The 22,705-nt window shown below is 37.7% G+C and overlaps 1 protein-coding gene across 9 annotated transcripts in view; it reads right to left on the bottom strand.

Moving 5' to 3' along the window:
- The window catches only part of RAPGEF2 (Rap guanine nucleotide exchange factor 2), a 197,634-nt gene that overhangs the window by 56,042 nt on the left and 118,887 nt on the right, over window positions 1-22,705 (bottom strand). The window contains exon 1 of one of the 9 annotated variants that reach the window (XM_080377608.1): window positions 17,369-20,791. The exons of 7 other annotated variants lie outside the window; for them this stretch is intronic. In XM_080377608.1, coding sequence (XP_080233734.1) covers window positions 17,369-17,428 — 60 coding nt within the window. In that variant the 5' untranslated portion in view covers window positions 17,429-20,791. Of the gene's footprint in view, window positions 1-17,368; window positions 20,792-22,705 lie in introns of those variants that run through there. One more of the 9 variants, XM_080377609.1, reaches the window with a different exon arrangement.

Below are 22,705 nucleotides of genomic sequence, written 5' to 3'. Positions count from 1 at the left end.
CTGAAATTAAAGAAACACACGCAAACACCGATTCTTCAGCTTCTAAACACATACATCTAAGTGCTTATTCTGTAGTACGTCTTCACTAATACAATAATAAAACCCGCCATAATGAAAAAGAAATATGCTATTTATTTCTTTTACAGATGACACATTTAGTCCCACAAATCTAAATAAATAATTGCAACAAAGTTATTTTGGTATGCTGTATCTTTTTGTAAAGGAAGAACAACAGCAGCCAAATAAATATTATGCCTTAGTCTTTCCCATTTTTCCCCACTAAGATAGAAATTTAAATTTTTTTATTGCACTAGAAGCGTGTACATCACCAACGCAGTATTCTTCAGTAACCCATCAATTCAGTAACATTTTATTTCGCTATTTTATGTACATGTTCATTTTTATATTAAATGTTTGTAAGTCTGTTGTATGTGTTTTAAGGATACACCCAGACTTAATGATATTTAATGACTGAGGGAAGAAATACTTCTAATAATGGTGGGTATTCATCAACATGCTAGTTCAATGTAATTCTTTCAGTAACCAAGAGAGACATCAAGGAAAACATTTTCATGGTTCAGTGATTTACAGCACAGCAGTCAATATAAGTAATTACAGAATAATAAAGTAATTTCCATTGACTCTGTCAACAGATGTGATGATGCAGGCTGACATGTCCAGTGCAGAGTTAAATTTAAAAGTTTGAATTATATACAGTTCAAGTTAGGATGCAAGTCCTATGGAAGCAGGACTTCCTTGTACTAAGGAGGATGAAAAATATGAAGAGGTTTCCATATATTTTCTCTGAAAACTTCAGCAAGAGTTAAATAAAAACCTTCTGACTTCAACTATGTCTTCTGTGTATCATTCACTTTATACAATAGTATCCCATGTATTTTGAATCTCCAGGTTTTCCCCAAATACACATCTTTATGTGAAACCGTGGCTCAAACTTCATGAAGACCTACACTTAAAAATGTTCTTCATCTCGACTACAACACAAGACACAACCCATGTTCTGAGAATATTGCATTTGGGTATACTGCTGTGTTAAGCAGTTGTTCTTAGACAAAATTCATAGCAGAAGACCTCTAATTAAAAAAGCATTATAAGAATCTTTTCTGCAAGCTCTTCGTATGTTCCTCCACTGATCCTTTGGTATAGGTAGCCCCCCATAAAACTAGTCAGAAGTTTAAGTTAATGCAATGTGACCTGCAGGTCTCAGAGGGAGAGAGAGACAGAGCGAGTGCAAAGGAACTTCATCTTGTTTACCTTACAAAAACACACAGTGACTGCCACTTACTGTATATCCTGTAGCTCTCAGCAGGTAATCCTATGAGCATTTAACACATTGAACGTAATTATCCTTTGCTTGAAGTATTATTGACTTCTGCAGAGGGACAGAGGTGGTGAAATGTAAATGGGTATCTGGGGAATAGGGAAAAGCTCTCAGGGACAACTCTGTGCAAAGGGAAAGTACGAAATTCATCACTGACACACGCCCATTTTTATTTAACTACCTTCTCTGTTTTAGGACCAGATCTGTTAGTATTTGCTTTTTCTTTTGACAGGGTTCGCGTCACAGATTCAACGCAGCATTTTATATTCAAATATATATGCCTTCAGGAAATACGGCATAAACATCATTACTTCAGCAAACATGAGTGTCAGTTTATTGACAACAGCTCAAATGATGTTAAAAAAAAAAAAAAGGAAAAATTGTATCGTACAGGCATTTACAGTGCCTGTGAACCAAGAACACAAAAAAAAAAAAAAAAAAAAAAGAGAGAGAGAGAAAAAAGCAGAATGGATTTGAACTAAAACATACTAAACTGAACTAAATAATGGTAAACAATTTTCCAAAGCTCTTCTCTCCAGGTTTTTGACATTCTGAACTCAAACCATTCTAACATATTTGCACTGAACAGAAGAAATCTGCAAGATCAGAATATTTTTATTTAGAACTTTGCTCAGAAGTCTGTCTCAGAAAATAAGTGGTAAACGTGTAACTTTTTCATTGGGCAAAAAAGGATAATTTAGTACTTCTAAAACACAGAATCTGTGGTGGTTTTAAAATCAGAGCAGTTCTGCTCCAGGGATCAAACTAAAAAGATTGTTCTACAACTGTTTTGACTGTGGATATCCATTTAATTACCAACAACTCTCTGGCAACCTCAGATGGTCTGGATAAAATATTTCCCAAACAGTGCAGTGGGAGTGACACCTTGCAGAAGAGAGAGAGTACGCAGGACAGTCAGGACTGCCTCGTCTTTTTTCATTAAGTATCTGGTATTTTTTATTTATCTGTTTTGTTTCATGAAGTGAGCAACTCAGACTTAGATCAGATCCCATTCCTTAGTCGCTTTGAACTACTGTGAAAAGCAAAATCTCCATTCCAGAGTTCCATGCCCACACACTCACCAGGCCCCCCAAGCACTCCCTTGCATTTAGAGCATAACAGTGCCGGCACAGCCCACGCCCGCACACCAACTAACCGCTTCCCCAAAACCACCGCATAAAACAGGGAAGCAAATTCACATTGTGGAGATCTACATAATGAAAACTGACAGCTAGGGACAGGCACTTGATGATTGCAGTTTAAGCTGAAGGAAAGACCGTTCTGAGGCATTTCAATTGACTTCTGAAATATCTCTAGGGTAGGAGCGTAGAAAATGAGCTCAACCACTGAACTTCAGTAAAAGCTCTCCATTATTTAAAAGCATTAGACGTGGAGGACAAAAAAATTAATAAAGCTTGGCTTTGCGGAGATCTCTCTCTTGGGAACAACTGATTTTCATACTAACATAATGCATGTTCCAGTTGATGTTTTTCCCACAGTTAGATATTCCTAAATACTTTCTCTTGTGGCTGTTTGGGTGTTTAATATGCTGAGAACTACTGCTGGGCTAGAAACTGAACGGCCTACTTTCGGGATTTTTGGAGGCTTACGAGGTTAAATTTTGAACTCTTTGGCCTGTTATAACTAACTGTGGGAGAGGAAGGAACAGAGAACCTGGTCACAAACTTTGCTTCCACAGGAAGCCAGACAAAAGATTTATGCCTAAGGATGTAAAAGCAAAAAAAAAAGTTCAAGAACACTTTATGTGGGCACGTATGTTTACAGGAAATGTTAATTCAAACATTTTCAAGCAAGGTATTTTAAATCCTGCAGGAAATTTTAAATAAATAAGGGAATGCTCAAGTACAACTCACATGCAGACTCATTTTGGGTTTCTTATGCAGCAGTCTAACAAGTGGACATGGGGGATGCTGAAGAGCAATTACACCAGCAGGGGTAAAACTGATGGCACCTCTAGCCAGATTTTATTTTCAGCTTTAAAATGCCACTCAGGATTGAAAACCACTACAGGCAACTAGAGAGTGCAGCCCAAAAGTAAAAACATCTACCTGGGCACATATTAAACAGTTAAAGCAAAGACCTATGGCATGTACATGATTCCAAGTGCTGAAGCTTTTTCCATTAGCAGGGCATTCTTGCACCACGTGTTGCTGACACCTAATCACAAAATATTTCATCCCACGATTACGGCAGTCTAGCCAATCTAACTAAGCTTGGTTAAGTTTTTCAAACACTCATGAAGAGACATCTCAGCTTTGAACTGCAGCTGTTTAATCGGAACTACTGCAGTTTACTACTGAACTACAGCACTGAATTTTACTGCACTTGAACTAGCAGTAGTAAAAGAAATCAACATGAATTGATTCTAGAATTAAAAAAAAAAATAAACTAAGGTAAGGGCTACCCAAGTAATTTTTATTTTTTAAAGATGAGATAGGAAAAATAATAGATATAGGAAAGATTGTAGGATTCCCCTCTTTACAAGTGGGGGGAAAAAACAAACATGCTGGTAAAACCTGCTTGGTATCACAGTGCAAAGAGACACTATTGGTACCACAGATGAGCACGACACTGTTCTGCGAGCATACGATGACTTCTACCTGGACTAAAAGAAATACAATGCAGTAAGAGAAGAGGTGAGATCACACACGTTGAGACAAAATCCAAGAACCTGGAAACTCATAATCAGAAATGACTGTAAACAGTTTCAGTGTATCAGCTAATTAGAAGCTGACCAAACTGTTAAGGTGATGCAGCAGCAGGAGACCCCAGTGAGATCACTTATCCATGGCCCCAGCAAAGACCTTATGTGGAAATGTGGTGCCCATTCCCAGCTGGATGTTTTCAACAAAGATGGACTTAAAGCCATACATATACACAGAGTCAGAGAAGAACTATCAGGATTATCAGAAGAAAAACTAGTATTTGCAAGAGGAGCACGGCTTATTCAGCCCGAGCTGAGTGAGGGCATGATCACTAGCTAGAAACAGGAAAGAGGAAAAAGAAATCTTTCCAGTAGAAAGCGATGCAGGTGTAAAGCCTAATGAGCAGGAAGCTGAAAGGAGGCTGGTATCTATGAACCACAGAGATTCTCAAAACCATACTCCACAGGAGCTGTGGTAGGGAAGGCTTTCAAATCAAAGGTAAAGGTATGAATGTGCTGTACAACAGTGTGTAATGGCAGTGACGCAGAAAATCCCTTCCAGACCCATGTCAGTCCTCCAAGTAGAAAAAACTGAAGCGAGCCTGGGTTTTGGTTTGTTGGGTTTTTTTTTTATATACTTATCATTCAGAAGCAGACTAACCAAAAGAGGAAAAAAGACAAAAATCAACATGATTAACATAATAACATTTTAGATTTTCTTAGTGGCAGTTTCTTCATAAAGATCTAAGTATTTTGTACATGTTCAAGGAAAATATTTTTAAGACATAGATACGTAGGGAGTTGCTGTGCACAGATGCAAAACCTGCAGATTTCCATTTGTACAGAGTCTTACCCTATAAAAAAACAGATTAATTGAAAGAAAGTTGATGAAAATCTAAACAGAGACATGACTATTCACAAGCAATTAAATAGAAATTTTGTTTGAAGTCGGATGACCACAGCCATATCAATGCCACCCTTGGAGTTTTAACTAAAGGATTATCTTGGCTTTACAGTATCAAGGAATAGTCATGAGAAAAGTGGGTGTTTTTTTGTTAATACAATTACTTTGATTTTCAGTAACTTAAGTGATAAGAGAGAAAAATGCATAATTCTTCTGCTAATGACTGGCTCCAAATAAGAAATCATGCACCACGACTGCTTGTTTTCCATGTGCTGGCTAATGAAACTTGCCTCTATTTTCCTTGTCTGACAGTGAAAGATGCACACTTTTGCTTCACCTCAAACAAAAAAATTGAGGAACTGCAGTATTACAAGATGTATATCTCAACACACAAGCGGACATCAAAGCACTTGCTACACATTGTTTTTAAGAATATTCTGATTGTAGCATTCCGTATCATAAAGCAGAAATGTGCATTACCATAATCACTGGTTTGAGATTGCTAATTGCATAACAGTCAGCATTTCAAATCAATTATACAATTTTTTTTTAAAAAAAAAAGTTAGTCAAAAGAGGTAGCAAATGTTATTTCTAAAATAAGGTGAATTTTAAGAGAAAGGTTACCTAAAAACATCATAAAATTTATAGGTAATACTTCTGAGACCAGTGCAGAGAGTACAAATGTTTCACATTTGCATTACGTAGTAATACAGGTAACAACTCATTGTTTTTCGGGATAATGTAAAAATAGCACAGCAATGAGACAACTCAAAATATTTGTAAATTACAAGTATTTCTCTTTATACAGGACTATTGTAAGATTTTGCAACATTACAATGATTTTATTTTATCTATGTTTTATTTAATGCTATACTAACATGCCTACTAGTCAAACAGCTTTATTCCTCATGTTACGGGTTTTGAAATTGCAACCATACTCAAGCCATGGCAATATAACAGCAGTGAATGTTGCTGTAACACCCCCAGATTTGCCTGCTATACTATTTTACATTTTTCCTCATATGGTGGCCAAAGAAAATTAGTGCAAAATTTTCACACTGACGTAAGATTTTATAACTGTATGCGGTACCATGCATTCCCAATAGCCTCCAGAGTTTCTATTCTGTCACACAGAACAAGATTCAAACTTCTTCAAACTACTACAAATATTTACTAGTTTGGGCAAAAGACTTACTTGTGTGTGCTCACTGTAATCATAGTAAAGGAAAAAGTAAAGAACCATTTTTCTTATTTTCATTGAAAAGTCTGTAGCAAGTACAAAGATGTTCCCTAAATTCTGGAGCACAGTGCAGCAACAACTGTGCAAAGCCACTTAAAATTATTTGCACAGATCAACACAGAAGCATCTTCTATATTAATATCTCCATTGAATTTTGAAACAACCAGCAGACCTTTTCTTTGTAGTCTGTGGCAGTTATTTACAACTCTAATATCAAATGCTAAATTCAATTAGCTGTGCGCCCCCATCCCTTTTTAAAAAAAAAAATCATTAATTTTTACAAATGTCCACAACATTCACAAGATAAGCAAACCAAGGCAGCCCCACACCGAGCCTGCTTTGGGACAAGGAGACATTGCCGACTGAAGCACCATGTCATTTTGCTTAAAATGCTGGCATTCAGACGTGTCTTCCAGAAATTTATCTATTTGTGTCTGTGCAGGTGTGCACACGGAGTTTCAATCATCCCTTTTATTCCGGCCTTGGGTCAACAGGATATTAAAAAACACAATCCACGTAGCCACTTTTACATTCTCCTGACACCACGACATATTTCAATGATGTTTATTTAGGAAGAGATTTTATATCAGAGGTTGCCAAGTGGCAGAAAAACGACCAGCACAGATATCAGCTCAAAATACTAGGACAGTAACTGAAAGCTGTTCAACAACTACAGTTAGTGAAGTTCATCTTTTTTTCTCCCACCTACTGCAAGATAAGCTATAGAGACCCAGGATGTGTGCATGTACATCACCTACTGCATCAGGTCACCTTGCAATAACCAGAAAATCTGAGAGTCAAATCTTAACTGCTGATTTATGATAGCGCTAGAATGGTCTTTTCTATAGCACCCCATGGTGCAAGAGCTTAAGAAGGTTACTTACTTTCACAAAAGTGGTAGACATTTTAGTCACTTCCTACATTAAACATGTTATCTCTGCATGCTTAACTAAATAAAACCCCAGCTGAAACACTGAGCCTCCACTTAAAAAATAAAAATCATGTTACTGTAACTCAGGAATTCCTAATTTTAGTTTTCCCTAGGTACCATTATCACAGAAAGAATAGTAATGTACAATACTAATGGAAGTGGCAGGTGTAGGAGTGACATTTAACTGTCTAAACAACCTCTTCCTTCAACAGGAAAGAGGTAGATAACTAGATTTTCTGTATACTATGCTGACATTCATGCCACTGGTTTGAAACTACATTTTAGTATCCATTTATTTAGGAACAGCAGCTGTATTCAGGCACCCTGGAAACTCTCTGCTAAATGAAAATACCTGAAATCCTCTTCCCTGAAATGCAAGACATCCCCTGTCTTCTCACAAAACTGAAAAAATCCCCGTAAGATCAAGTAAAAGAATCTACCATTTGGAAAATGAGCAAGACTGAACAGGACAAACTCCAGGAGTGAGAGCACAGAAAATGTTCGCAGAAGTCATACACCAACAGGCAAGGAGAGGTACACCTAGCATTTAGACTGCTACAGTTATTAACAGAAACCAAGAGTGTTTTCATTTTAGTTTGCTTTTTATTCTGCTCCTACAGCTGTAAGCAGCTTCACTTTTAATAGAATTGGTACAAATCTTCTCTTTTACCTTAAAAAAAAAAAATATCCAATGGACCACCATTTGCAGATGCCAAGTTACTTAAATAATTAAAACACACTTTACAAAGGCTCCAAAATCCATAATTTCATGCATTTTACTTTTCCTCGTGGTTCCTTAAAAGCAAGGAAAACAGAGAAAAGATACTTCTACATTATTTATGGATACTTCAAACAAAATCCCTGTATAGTCAGCTTCTTATTCAAAAGCTAAAAAACCTAGCTAAAAATCCACTAGTGCTGTGGCTCAAAACTGAAAAGGCAAGCACGCCAGGGAGACACATCCAAGTCTGACATCTGGCCCTTTCGTGATCAATCCAGAATAGTAAGGAGCTACTGCCTGCCAAGTATTTGGAAGATATTTTTTTCCTAGCCTGTTATCAACATTAAGATTTAGAGGTCAAGCTGTACCCTGATCACTGAAACAGCAGAGGCAGAGTGTATCCAATGCAAGTTTTGAAGAGCCTTTAGCTGCTTACATGTAAGAAAAAAATACACATCAAAAGCACAAAAATTGTAGTTGAGTTAAAGTGAGAACAGGACTGATGGTTCAGCAAGCCCATGATACAGCTAACTAAGAAATAATTCCCACAATTCAGTTTAGATTTCCAAAATCTCAAATGATTTTTATTTTCAACCACAACCAAATACATTCAGTTTTCAGGTAGAATGTCCTTCATCACCCCATTTTCAAGCCACTGATCCCACTACTGCCAATATTAAATTTATGGCCCAATTTGCAGTCATATTCTCTTTATCAGGTATTACCATGCCCTTTCAAATCATCCCACGTCAGACCTTCCTGACACTCATGCAACTCCTACGGCATTCGGTAGGTTGGCAGGCACACAGCAGCAAAGGCATTTAGGAAACAATGCTATGCGTGGAGTCCTAAAAGCGCAACCCAGCTCCCACTCTCCTGGCTCTGCAGGAATAACAGCAGCACAAAACAGTAAAAGCCTATTTTTAACTATAAAGCAAGCCAACGTGACTAAACATACAAAGAGAGCAGACCTACAAAATAGCATGACATCATTTTTATGAAATCATTCTTCAGAGAAGGGGAAAAAAAAAAGCTTTAATCCTTTTTTCTTCCTTGCAAAGTCACAGTTTGGAGTCAAGCTATAAACTAATCAATCCTACCCAGTCAGTGTGTCCAAATGACCCAGTGCAAAGCACCTACGCTCTTAAGCAAGCATGCTGACAGGCTGCAGTCAGAAAAAATTAGGCCATATTTATAGGCTGAGTAAAAGAAATCACAGGTTGAGAAATGCGACCACTGTGTTATTGTCTGGGTTTACAGTGTGGCTCCTGGCTGTCCATATAACTCGGAAGATCAGGTAACTGCACCTACTAGGAGGATGCATTACTGCCACCAAACATTGGCATTTGTCACCAGCCAGCCCTGGGACAGCTAAAATAAGTTATCTATAGGTAGAAAGTTACAAGTGCTACATGCAGATACCTTTTATAATTGCTGTAGCATTTGTTAGCTTATTAACAGATACTAAATGTAGCTACAATGTAATACTTCACACTACTTTGCACCCTAACTCACAAGCCTGCTTTTCCTCTGTTTTGAAAAGCAATTGGCTCTTGATCCAAGTCAAGAAACTGGGACTCAAAGAGAAGGCTGGTGTTAAACCAGTTTTCATATTCTCAGTCCAAAGAAGCATCATCTCCATTACAAGCTGCAAATGCCATGGAAGTATGCATATATCCGAGCTGAGTCGCGACCATCTTCATATTCAAGGCAAAAATCTTCACATATTGCCAAATGGTTCAGAGATTTCTGTTGGCATTTACAGTAGTCAATCTTCACTGGAACTCAGAAGATAAGTAAGTAAAAATCAGAAAGCCCTTCTGAATTAAAGGAGAGGCACTCACACTCCCACCCGCTACCCAGCACAGGGACCACAAAGCACAGGAACTACTGGAATTTGTAGCAGATAAATTATTTGATGCCTTTTTAAGGCACTCTAGACAGACTTTGATAGGAATGGCGTATTACAGGAGACATCAACTTGACTGACAATAACACAGGACTCAGGAAAGGCTAAAAAACTAGCCAGTCCAAGCTGTAATATTTTCCCCATTTAGGAAAATAAACTTTCACTTTTCATAAAAAGAGAACTAAACGTGCTGGGATTTTGTGCTCCAACATTTGCAATGGAGACCATGGATCTCAAAGACTGATGCCCTTACTTTTAGGTTTTTGACCAGTTCAAAGTTTAGGCCAAGTAGAGAATGCCAGGTTAGCTAAATACTGTGAACTTGGTTCATGGTAGCAAGCTTCACATCTGCACTGGGAACAACCCAAAAAGACAGATGAAGCCTTTTGGCCAAAGGCTGGACCCACATCTCTGTGTGTTACCACTAGTCTAATAACCAAGTCCAGCATCACAAGTGTAAACTACAATAAACACCTACACAAAATTTCATCCTATCCTGTAATTATTTCACCAAATGCAACTGTTTGCAATCCTTCATCTTTTCCAAGCAAAACCAAAAAGTAAAAAAAAAATAAAATATTAAAAAAACCAGGTGGTAACTCATATCCACCCCGTATCTCACATATATTAGGCACTAAGTAGCAGCACTGTTTGGGTCAGGTACTATGTTAACATTGGGCTATTTACCTTTAACATCACCCACATAGAATTATTGCAATTTGTTGTCCTTCATCTGCCCTTCTAGTATCCCCACACAAACATGGGTTTAGGAAGGAATGGGAAACATTCCTATAAATTCCAGCTCCTGGGCACAGGATCAGCTTTCACAAGCAACCCACTGAGCGGAGACCACTTCAGTACAGTTTATTCTTCCTGTGGTTCTCAGCTGAATCATCACCATCTCAAAATGAACAGCAAAAAATACTACTGGCAATCTGACAAAACTGGAAGAGCCACCAACCACCCAGTACCCGGATACTGTATGAGTGCCAGTTACATTTCAGTAATAAATTGATGCATTGGGTACCCGGAGGTTAGAATCCAAAAAACCCTGTAGACCTGCAGGAGTCATCCCATGCTTCTCTTGCACTACAGCTACCAAACTCTTTTAAATACAGTATTGAAAACTAAGTGTGATAGGTACAAGCTTATTTGGTCAAGGGTAAATCTCATTAATATTTCATTTTTCTCAAATTCTTAACATTAACTGTACTTATCATGCAGGGTCTTCACAGCCAGTAGTACTTCTCATGTTATTGTCAACATAGAACACTGGAAACACTGCTTCAGTATTGCCTTAACTTGCACAAACTGCTGAAATATCCTATCAAGATTGGTGATTTTTTTTTTTCCTAGTAGTATTACTTCTATTAACTTTTAAACTTAGAGGCACTATCAAGAACACATCAACAATAGTAAGTGAAAATAACTAATAGTCTGGTTATCTATCTGCTGTTGCAACTAAGGTAACAAAAATGAAAATCAGACTTTAATACAATAATCCCGAGGTCCATAAAATTTTGTATTTCTTTCAGTCAGACAAAAATCACACCACTGTGTATTCATGAAAGGGTTAGCAAAATTAGTTCAGCATTTCAAACATCAAGGATGCTGTTAAGGACTAATTTGTAGCAATCTAAAGCCTAGAATACACCAAGGAACAAAAAAATATCTCAAACTTTAAATGAGTTTTTTTTTTAAAAAAAAATTACACTTAAGAGTTTCCAGCACTGACATCATTCATTATCCCAGACAGCTGATGAGCTGAACGCAGTTTAAATATTTATGCAATTCTGGTTTAGAAATCAGAAATCATGGTTCCTAATACTCGTATTGTTTTATCATATGCAGTTATCACTTGATATTTCATTGATTTTGCAGACAACCTGTAAAGTCATCAAGTATGAGCACTATTTTGCAGATGAACTTCAGGTCATCTCAGCAGCAGATATAGCACATGAGACACTTTCCCTCACTTTTACATCCTAGAGTATTAGCAGCAGCAACGGCAAAAACAACCAACACAACTGACAGCAGTTTCTAATCCTCTTAGAAACTACATATTTCTTTGCATACCACTATCTGAGATTCCCTGCCTTTTATAATTAAAAATGAAATTTCAAAAAATCTAATTTACTTCGTCTTGCTGGAATATTTTTACCGGTCCATTTGCTAAACTGTTAAGTTTACATCACTTGGAAATCACTTAAGCACCACTGTTTAAAACTCTTGAGCCAGTATTCTGCAAGGGAGTCCAAATATTTTGCAGGTGGAAGAATCAACTTGAGATACTGAGGCACAGGATTTCCTCAGATGACTCTGCTTGCTTTAGTTACAGTGGACTTCATGCTACTCTATGTGCATATTGTTAATTCCCTGATATTCTTAACCTATGCTACTTTGCACAACACAGTCTATTATCTTCTGCTTTTTAGAGCTTCTGTTATTCCTGTATCTTTATTAAACTTGTAGAAACAAGAGCAAATCAACAGTACCTTAAAGGATTTAGGATTTTTGTTTCTTTTGACATTTGCCTTTTTGGTTGCTTGGGATAGGTGTTTCTATAATGGTTGGGTATCAGCAGCTCAATTTCAGCTGGATTTTCAACATGCCTGAAGATCAGGCAGAGTGCCTACAACTCAGTAATGATAAATAGTGTCAGTCTGTTGGCCTCAAAATAGCATTTTGGAAGCAGCTGACTTTCCTTTTCAGATTCACATCTGTACTCTGACTATGAACGACCCGTTTCAGTGTGCACCATCATAAATATCACTTTGCAAGCACTCCAACACCGCCACTAGGTCTGGCCACTTTGGACCATAAACCAGAATCAGTAATACTGATCATGCTAGTTTCCCAATTCTAATCATGAGGCCTGAACTTTTCCTACTTTATAAACTTGCTACACAAATTCCCTACTGTGAGATCTTCTATGGCAGCTGTCCATGTTACCTGAAAAAAATTTCAGCTACTTCTTAAGAAGGTAGAGAAAGCAGTTCTGTGCACACACACACACTACACATACAGATGGTGGCTTTTATGGTGTGGGGGGTTTTTGTTTGTTTTTCTCTTAAATATGTTGTGCAATCTCCAGGCCTTGAAACAGTAACAGAAAGATGGCAGGACATCTCCTACGTGCCAAGGATGCTTTCACTGCCATCTCTACAGGTCACTAATGCATTCACTGTCATTCCTATGAAATGACCCAAATTTTGCAATTTATAAGCTTTTGAGAAAATCTGCAGTTAAATGTTGTCCTGGAGAACAGGAATTTATCCAGGCTTTACCACAGATACCTGGTAGGATGCCAGGCAAGTCACTTAAAATCAACCTTTAAGATGATCATTAGTCTGTGGGTGCCTGCACTGGGCCGGTACACAGAAAACTGAAGTAACAAAATCCACACTTTGAACAATTCCTTAGGCCTAGCTATGCTGAGGAATAAACATCTTAAGTTCTCAAAATTCTGCCCTTACTTTTTGCCAAAGATTAGCTTTGGCATCGCTACATGAAAGCTTAAGATAATGCCCCACACACACACACTTTAATGAATTGCATGAACACTGTAGTTACAAACACCTTAAAAAGATACAGAAGAAACAAAAATAATTAATGCTTTCATCTTCCGAGTAGGACTTGAATAGTACACCATAAACATAACCTGGCCTTCTATGCAATTAAGTTAGTCCAAAATATCAAACAACTGTTCATTAAACCTGCACTATCCATCTTGAGATCAATCTTGTGGAATATAGGTGGACATGTAATTAAAGACTGTATCATAATGCATCTATGAAGAGGTGAAACACTATTCCTAATCACATGAAAAATCCACAACTCCTTTATTGGTCTTCAGGGAGGATTTTTTTTTCAAAATATACAAATCAAAAGGAAAGGAATAATCAGAAGGGGCCAAACCATAAATCCGGTTTCAATAAGTGATAAAAGTAAAGGTGCTTAACAACAACAGAAAAAAAATTTCTGTCAAGTCCCAGTGCAATGCAGTTCATTAAGATGAACAAAATCACAACCATCAGCAACTACAGTAGCTAATAGGTTACTACCTAGCTGGAGTTCTTTTTCATGCATCTTTTTTTTTTTTTTTTTTCCCCCAGAAAGAGGTATAAATACATGTGTATATATATGTATAAAAACATATAGGAGCTTACCAAGCATAGCCACCTGATCACATCACACCTCTCTTCCCCTTATTAGTGCTGCATGATGCTCACTCAAAGGTCAAATAACTGTCCCAGATTACATTTATTGACTTATAAGACAATATTGATGATCTCTTCCAGTAACAGAAAATCATGCTTATTCTGTGTAGTGCTAGGTTTCTTCGGAAAGCACACCAACCAACACTCTTGCTACACATCAAACCAAAATAACCATATTTGAACAATTACCACTCAAGACATTTCCTTAAAATACCACCCATTTCCTTCTCATTCCTGGGAGTGAGGGGGCCCATAGCACAGAGCCACAAATCTTTGTGCATTAAAATATGGTAAAAACAAGGCAAATATTTGACCTATTGCTTTCAATATTTTTCAGTAAATCAAGACAGGTCAAGCACATCAAAAGACTGCAGCACCTACGTGATCACTCAAGGACAGTCACTGTGCTGGCAGTGAAACATATCCTTTATTAGAAGATTTTATTTCAATAATACCTGAAGTAAAAATGTAACTTACACTTTCTTAAAGGTTGTGCGTAAGTCATTTGAATGTACTCTGCAACTCATTACACAGGCATGAAAGAACTATGCATCTCAAATCACATTTTTAAAAGTCATTATACCTGTCAGTAATGTTTTCAGTTTTTTTTTTTTTAAATTACCTTGAGTAAAGGCCCTACAAACCACACATACAAGGAAAAAGGAGAAATGAGATAGATAGATAACATTTTAGAAGGCCCGAGCCTACCGTGGGAACCTTCATGCACTCGACCTTCATGTGATTTTTTTTCCCATAGCACAGGTACAAGATGTGATGTGTGAAGCTTCTCAAGAGATTGTTGTTTCAACATCCACAAAGCAGCATTTTTTGAAACATCACTCATCATTTTTGAAACATCAGTGTCCTGACATTTGAGATTAGGAAAATTATCATGAAAGCACTACAAAGGTAGCTGAGAGGACTATTAAAACGAGCAAGGACACAGCCAGACAGAATGAATGTACCAAAATAAATGAAATCTGGTGAAGTACGTGAAATACAAGAACTAAGCAGAACTACTCTGGCAACAATCCAGCTTTCAGTTCTCTGCCATCTTTCATCCAAAGCATACTTTTACTCCTTGTTTGGCAGATGACAACAGCTGTGCCTCAAGGAACATCACCCATAGATCAACACCACCTTCAGACAGGTATCTGTAGCACTGCTTCAAACTCTTCCAATTTATTAAATGAGGCACGTAGGACCAGTACACTCGATTGATGCTGCTCATTTTATTTCTTACATTAAATAATCTAGGAAATGCAACAGAATTTTTCACTTTTCCTCTGTTTTCACCATAATGATCACCAAACAGTTGATTTAAATCATGTTGCTCACTCCCTAAATAAACTAGTGTGAAATTAAGATTTAACAGTATCACTAAAATTCATTCACAGAATTTTGTGAAACCTTGCACATGAGATTTTTGCACTCAAATCCAGATTGTCCCAGCAATTTAAGCTGTGAGCCTCTCGGAGGGGATGTGACAGAATTAATTAAGGCTCTCCCCTTGAAATAAGATCAAGTCAGATATCAATAAAAAATTCAGGATTCTGGGAACATATTAACATAAAAATGACTCATCACCAAAAATTATTAATTCAATAAGTTTTCCTTTTAGGCAAAGCAAGTCTGTACACCTTGAAACGCCAAGCTTGCCTTCCCTCTCTACCAAGAATTCACATCTTTTAGTCCGATTTTCCATGCAAAATAACCTCTACCTGGAAAGCAAGCATGGAAAGTTTCATTGCCAAAGTGGTGTTTTTCGCTGAGCTACATCATGTCTTAACAGTTGCATTTTAAACTTCTATATGAACTCTAAACTAAATATTTTGTTCATGCAAAATCTGTAATTGCATGGCAGCTCCATGGAAAATATGATTTCTTTCTCTTACATGTATGCAGACATTTCTTAAGGTAAACTAATTTTCTTGTAAAGCAATACCTTGACCCTTTCCCTTCTACTATTCCTACATTTTGGCCCAGAGAGTGAAATTTATCTCTGTGATTTAATTAACTCTAATACAAATACAATGTGACAGAGCTTGTACTGTAAAGTCTCTAAAATGCCAGGTTAATTTTTTTCTTTATCAATCAGCAAATACTTTATATCAGTTAGACTTGCTGTGTTACCAGAAGTAATCTAGAACTTTTCATCAAGATTCTTTGGAGAGCAGAAAGAGCAGGAGAAACCAACACATATAGAGCTTTCTCATTCTATTCCTATTTGCAAATTGAAGGTATCCTATTCTACTTCAGTTTCTTCAGTACTTGACTGTCAGGAGGAAAGGAGAATTTTTTAAAAAAGGTTAAGTTCTAAATATTTCATCAACACCAAATGATTTGGTAACATGAACTCCTTTATACTTAGAATGTCATTTAGAAGAAGGGAAAGGAACAAAACAGTCTATAACAAGAAACTGGTATGCCTGCTACATGCCTAAGAAAAATTCACTAGACACATTCTGAAATGTTTCTAGACTAGTTTCTGTATTTCTGCACAATCAAAACTGAATTTTTGAAGAAAATGTTCCTCTTTTAAAAAGTTCCTGCTACCACATCTTCCTAGTATTTACTATTTTTAGCTGTATATGCTGAACATACTGAACACATTCCCATACACATTCTAACACATAGTATGCACGGACGATATACATAAAAGATATCTTTTCAAGAAACAAATTGTAAGATTGACATTATATTGAACCATATAAAATCTAGCATGATTTAACCGTGTTAACTATACTTCTAGAATCTATACTTCTAGAATCATTTTATCACGCAAAACCTAAATTTCTAATTCCTGACACCTGAGGCCTTGTTAAATAATGTTTGCTCGTCTGCTTATGAATGCATTTTTCCCAAACAATAAACACAGGCAGCCTATGGGATTAAAGCATGACAAAAGGTGTAGCTGACTCATGGGATCAATTAGAAAGCATCAGTACTTAACGCCTTTTGTTCATTCCATGTTTTACTAACAGTTTCTGCATTTTCAGCATAAGCATATCACAGATGTTAAATGCCATGCTACAAAGCAACAGCACACTAGTACCACACACTAGACAGAATAAATCTACTCTTATCACCACCTACAATTATATCACTTCTCCTACAGCTTGAATATTTCCTTAAAGTTTTAAAATGCACAAAGATTCTAACTGTATGCTCATAGCTTCTTGCCCAATGAAAGCATGTCAGCATTTTTCCAGGAAATAAAACATTCAGAAAAAGCCTACTGAGTTGCCTTTTCTAAGCTAAAAACAGTCTTAAATAGAGCCACTGACTCTAATGCCACTTCAGGTACAGCCTTCCCTTGAAACCCGCTATTAAATTCACAAGCAGGAACGCCCGTGCGCAGGACGACAAGCAGTTTCAATCTCATGCAGTTTGCCCGTGACAGGTTATTGATAGAACAAGCAGAATTTGCAATACTTACTGAGTGTTTCTCCTGCTGGCCCATAACTCCATGGTTAGCTGGGATTGCAAGTGGTTTCATAATGAAGAAACATAAGCTGAGCTGAATTTACACATCATGTACCAATTTCTTATGGATGGCAAGTCACCCTCTACAGCGTTAAATTAAAAAGAGGGACGGGGGGGAACCAAGCTGGAGCTAAAAGTGTCACTACTGGTAAGCTCAAAACCCCCCTCGCACTTGTAGTGCAGAGCAGCAATCCAAACGACAGCGTTAGTCTCCATTTTTGCAACACTGGAAGTCTAAGCATGTCAGGACGTACAGAGCCTGATGAAACCCTACGTATCCAGCGTTCATGCAAGGGAACAAAACCATTCCCTGAGCCTGAGGAATGGGAAGAAAAGAAAAAGGAGGAAAAAAGCTAAAATGGCTGACTGCACAGAGACTCCCTCAGAAAGGCTTAATAGAGTATTATATTAGTCAGGGTGCAGGAACCAGCCTCCAGCATTCAGCCCAGCATTGTTAATACTCCTGTTTCATTTGCAATCACACACACTCGCATACGCAGCCTCCCCCCTCCACCACTACCCTCCACTCCCCCAAAATCAGGGCAGAGCACGGGAATAGGGACCTCCTCCCCTGGCTGCTAATGATGCTGACAGAGTAGTGACCAGTGATCTCTGTTCCACTCAGCTAACCAAGTTTGCACAATTAATCTTAGCAGCATGACATTGATGGACATTTAATTTTATGATGCCTGTTCTTCGCAATCAAGACAAGCATGTCTAGTGCCCGAAGAGTCAGCAACAAAAACACAACACAGTTCCACACACACGCACACACAAGCCCAGAGAATCATGAGTCTGAATGCAATACGCCAATATAATTACGTTATTGTGCTTACTTTGGAAGACCATGGCTGCAGGCAGTTGGCATAGCAACGCACAAGGAAAGCCATTTCCTGGGTAGAAAGAATGCTTCCTTTTCTAAATAAAAAATTCCTCTTAGGATACAAACGGCATTGCTGCTTCCTGCAGAAAGCAAAGACACTGTAGTCTGTCTCTTAACCTGCACACAGGCACACACTCAATGCAGTTCGAGTGATGTAAGTGGATTTCTCTCTCTCTCTCTCTCCCTCTCCTCTCCCTCCCTCTCCCTTTATCCACCGAAATATTCAAGTCAAATGGAAGACACATTCCTCGAGGCTCGCCCCCTCCGATACTTAACCATTTCACTCATTAAGGTAGAGATGGACAATGCAGATAAAGCAGCATGCTCTTGCCTGTATCTGGTATCAGCCTCTGGAGATCCAGGCAGCCCCAGAGGGGAGGGATCCGTTCCCTGCTGGCTCCCAAGAGTATCACTGAAGTCAGAGTAGGAATAAGGACCCACGTTTGCCTCGCCAGATCCTGAACTGAACACTTTCAATGAAGGTGAGGATAAAGCAGAGGGGTTGACATCACCTCCCCTTTTCCCGCACCCAAAAGACTGCTGATGCAGAGCTGTAAACATTGTTATCAAGTATTTATAAAGAGTGCACTTGATGAGCTCTCCCAGATTTTCAGCAGCTTTGCCGCTACGCAGGCCACATATGCCCAAGGGCTATGGCAGGTAAATGTCCAGAAACCCTCAGCACATCATTTAATGCCTTTCTGAATATACCTTTGGCTTCTTCTCACACACCGAATACACAAATTCCACTAAAAACTAAAGAGGATGCGAGATCTGGAAGAGATTGACATACATATGGCTTTTATAATTCTCCTCTCTGACTGTAATTATATCTGAAACTCAGAAATTTCCCCAGTCACTCCCATTTACACTACACCACTTCTGTTATACTAGCATCATACTGCAGAGGAGCTGAAACGCACCGGGGAACGCGCTCGAGCAACAAACTAATTGTCAGCCCTATATGACGTATGTCTTAAGTGCCACGAATTCACGCCACTTGAAACGGGACACCAAGCCCGGGCAAACAGGAACATGCCACTCTTCCATTAGGTTTCAACTTCAGCACAGTTCTCTATAACACGTTTACAACACATTCTTTAAAATAAGAGACCGTCTGTTCTTAAAGTAACTTCAAAGTGTCTTTTTTCCCACCCCCCACAAGAACAATTATAATAAAAAAAAAGACCAACAGTTGTTATACAGGCATAAACACACAGGAAATAAATGAATACTACGTCATACAAACTGCAGCTGCCTTCCCCCAGAATAACATGTCCACTGATAATGAGTTCAGTTTGTTACACAGTGATTTCTTTCGGTACTGACAATGACTGCTAGTAAATGAGGCTATAAAAATTAGTGGAAATGAATTCTAGTAAAGCAAGAAGAGATCCTGAAATATCTGGTCTATTTTTTGCATAGTTATTCTAAGGGCACAGTTTCATACACAGCACACTTTAAATTTAATATTTTTACATTTATGAGACTTTAATGGCACTTGTGCCCTTGGTCTTCTAGACTATGCTAAAAGGTAAGTTATTCTTTAAATGATTGAATTAAAAAATGGGTTTAGAGTTTTTAAAAGTCTTTGCAATGTGCCAGTGGAACTAACAGATGATTTTAAAATGTTTGAAAATTATGCTTAAGCCTTGTAAAACAGTCTTATGATGAGTGCAATCAATTTTCTGATTAAGTGCTGACCAGAGAGCAGAATTTACTCATTCTAGGAAGCTTAAACAAACCCTCACTAGCTAGTACAAAATTTAAAAAATATTACTTGTTGACAAAGCAATTTAAATCCTCTTGAGTTTGATTCGGTGGCCTTGTGGTTAACACCACAAGCAGAATTTGAGTGTGGTGTTTTACACTTATGTCAGGAAAAAAATCCAGCGTAGGAAGCGAGCACACCACTTTCTGAACTCCATTACATACATAACTATCAACACTCATCTTACTCTGCACTTGTTGCTATTTCCAACCAAAATCTAACATAAGTTTCTGTGGCACAAGCCTTGAAGAGTAATATGAAAACATCAATAAAACCATTAAAACAGTAATGAAATTCAAAAATTCTAGATGACGATGCCATGAAACACTTCCTTAATACTTACGCTGGTGACTACTATACACTTCTACTTGCCTGTTAGAAAATTAACTTAGCACTTCACACATGAATCCAAAAGTTAAATCAACATAACAAAGTCTAATTGACATTCACATGCATCAGACTGACAAAAACTTGGTGATTTTCTTCATAGAAAAATAGCCTCTTTATATTCAAAATGGAAAAGTGATATTTATGTAATTAGGCAAAGAAAGCACCACTCGCAGGCAATTTCTGAGTAAAACCAATTTAAAGAAATAAATGGTTGATTCCATTTCCCTACTCCTCCCTCTGCAACTGCCACCACTTCCCAGGTACAGTGATGCGGAAAAATCACATCACTGCCCATTACCAGTTCAGAAAATAATTACATATAGATTATATTTTATATATATTAAAAAAAAATAAAGCAGTTCAGGGAGACGTTTTATCTTTTAGTGAAGAACAAATAGAATTTAGATCAGTGTAAGACACCAGAACAATATGTCCTGGAAAGTTTCTGTCATCAACAAGTATGAAAAGTTTATACAAAACCTAATTGCAACTTTGTGTTCACTTTTATTTCAAAATCCATGTAAGAATTCCTTGCTTAAAGTTTGAAAAAAGCAAGACATTTTCACAAATGCTTTTAGGTGATTAAAGTGAGATGTTAATAAACCTGATGTGCAGTAATTGGACATGGTGAGCTATTTCCAGATGCTTTCAAAATACTGCATTTATAAGACTCTTTATGAGTCACAGAAAAGAATGTTTAAAAAATCCCTTTCAAAAGTAACTAAAAAGATTAGGACATCTTTGGACTACCCTCAGGATTCATACACAGTAGTTCTGAATTCAAAGTAAAAATTGGTAGAGATCGCAGCAGCATGTACCATTTGTAATGCCTCTCAACTATTTCACATTCTAGAACGTAATCTCACATGGGTATTATTCTGCTAAACAGTGTCAACAATGCTGCTTACAGTATTAAACCTTTCTAGGTTAATGACAAATGCTGCAACAATAGATTACCTCAAATCTTCGATTTTGAGCAGTCACGTTAACTCACAGTTATTTACAGGAGTACTTAAAATTTTATAAAGATTACATACACAGAAACCATTCTTTTCCTGAAGCACCTAAAAAAAAAAGTTATCAGCACATTTTCCCCTTCCCTTTAAACACAATGTAAAGTATCATTTCCTTCATGTTCAAAAATGTAGACAAAAGGCAACAGAACACTGTAAGGTCACCAAATTTACTGCCACTTCATGACTACCGTCGCTAGAAAATGGGGGAGGGAAGTCAAAGAAATAGAAACAAAGACCAAGGAATAAGGCAAAAAAGCCACAATTGCCTTGTGTGTCCCAAAAACATTCAGATACTACACAGTTGTGTAGGTGGAATATAGACAGCTACATTGAAAAGTGCAAGAAAGGAGTGCATAATTTTAAGGAGATTAAGGCAAACATATCTTAACTTCCCCTCTGCCCTCCTCATTTGGAAAGAAATGTAGATTTAAAACTGAATTTTAAGATAAAGGCTATTGGACACACAACCATCAAGCTCCCAGGAGCGTGCTTCTGAACTCCATGATGCTGATGCTCTCTCCCCCCCACTAGCCTTAGGAGAGAGATCACCAAATAACAACTTGATGCTCCCATCAGATTTAAAAACATCAACTGAAACCAGCAAAAGCCTGGAACAATAATTCACTCCAAACGCTGCAATGTATTTCTATGCCACATACGATATGAAAGTCTTGTTCTAATGTATTTTGGCAAATTTACTGCCAGTAATTTAAATCTCTGGCCATATGACCCACTTTCATGCAAGTGACTTCCTGTTTATCAGCATGACACAGACATGGCGCGGTCCAAGCACACCTGTCCTACTTGCATTTTCTTGAGAACTTGAAACAAAACTCTGTTGAATAAAGGAAAATTATCTAAGGTGAATTCCTATGACTAAAATACTACTTTGGCCAAAACTCATGGATAAAGTAATAGCATTTGCAAATATTTATTTTCATTCGTAAAGCTGTGGCATTAACGTCACTATAACAATGCTCACCACACCACTGGCAACACCAAAGCAACAGTTACAATGGAGCTACGTGTGCTGTTTTGACAACATGTTTACTAATGTTACAGACCATTTGAACAAATGCCCTTCTGTTGAGCTGCTGCTGCAGATGAATCTATAATCCAGATCTTTAAAATAATGACAAGCCCCGAGCAGTCAGGCTGCTGCCTCAGCTGGGTAGATGTGCCATAGTCTGTCAATCTTCCCTTTGATGGCAGACTCATTTGTCACCTTCT

Source organism: Falco punctatus (assembly GCF_963210335.1).
Source record: "Falco punctatus genome assembly, chromosome: 1".
NCBI classification, from domain to species: Eukaryota; Metazoa; Chordata; class Aves; order Falconiformes; family Falconidae; genus Falco; species Falco punctatus.
This window is presented reverse-complemented; position numbering and strand designations above follow the sequence as displayed.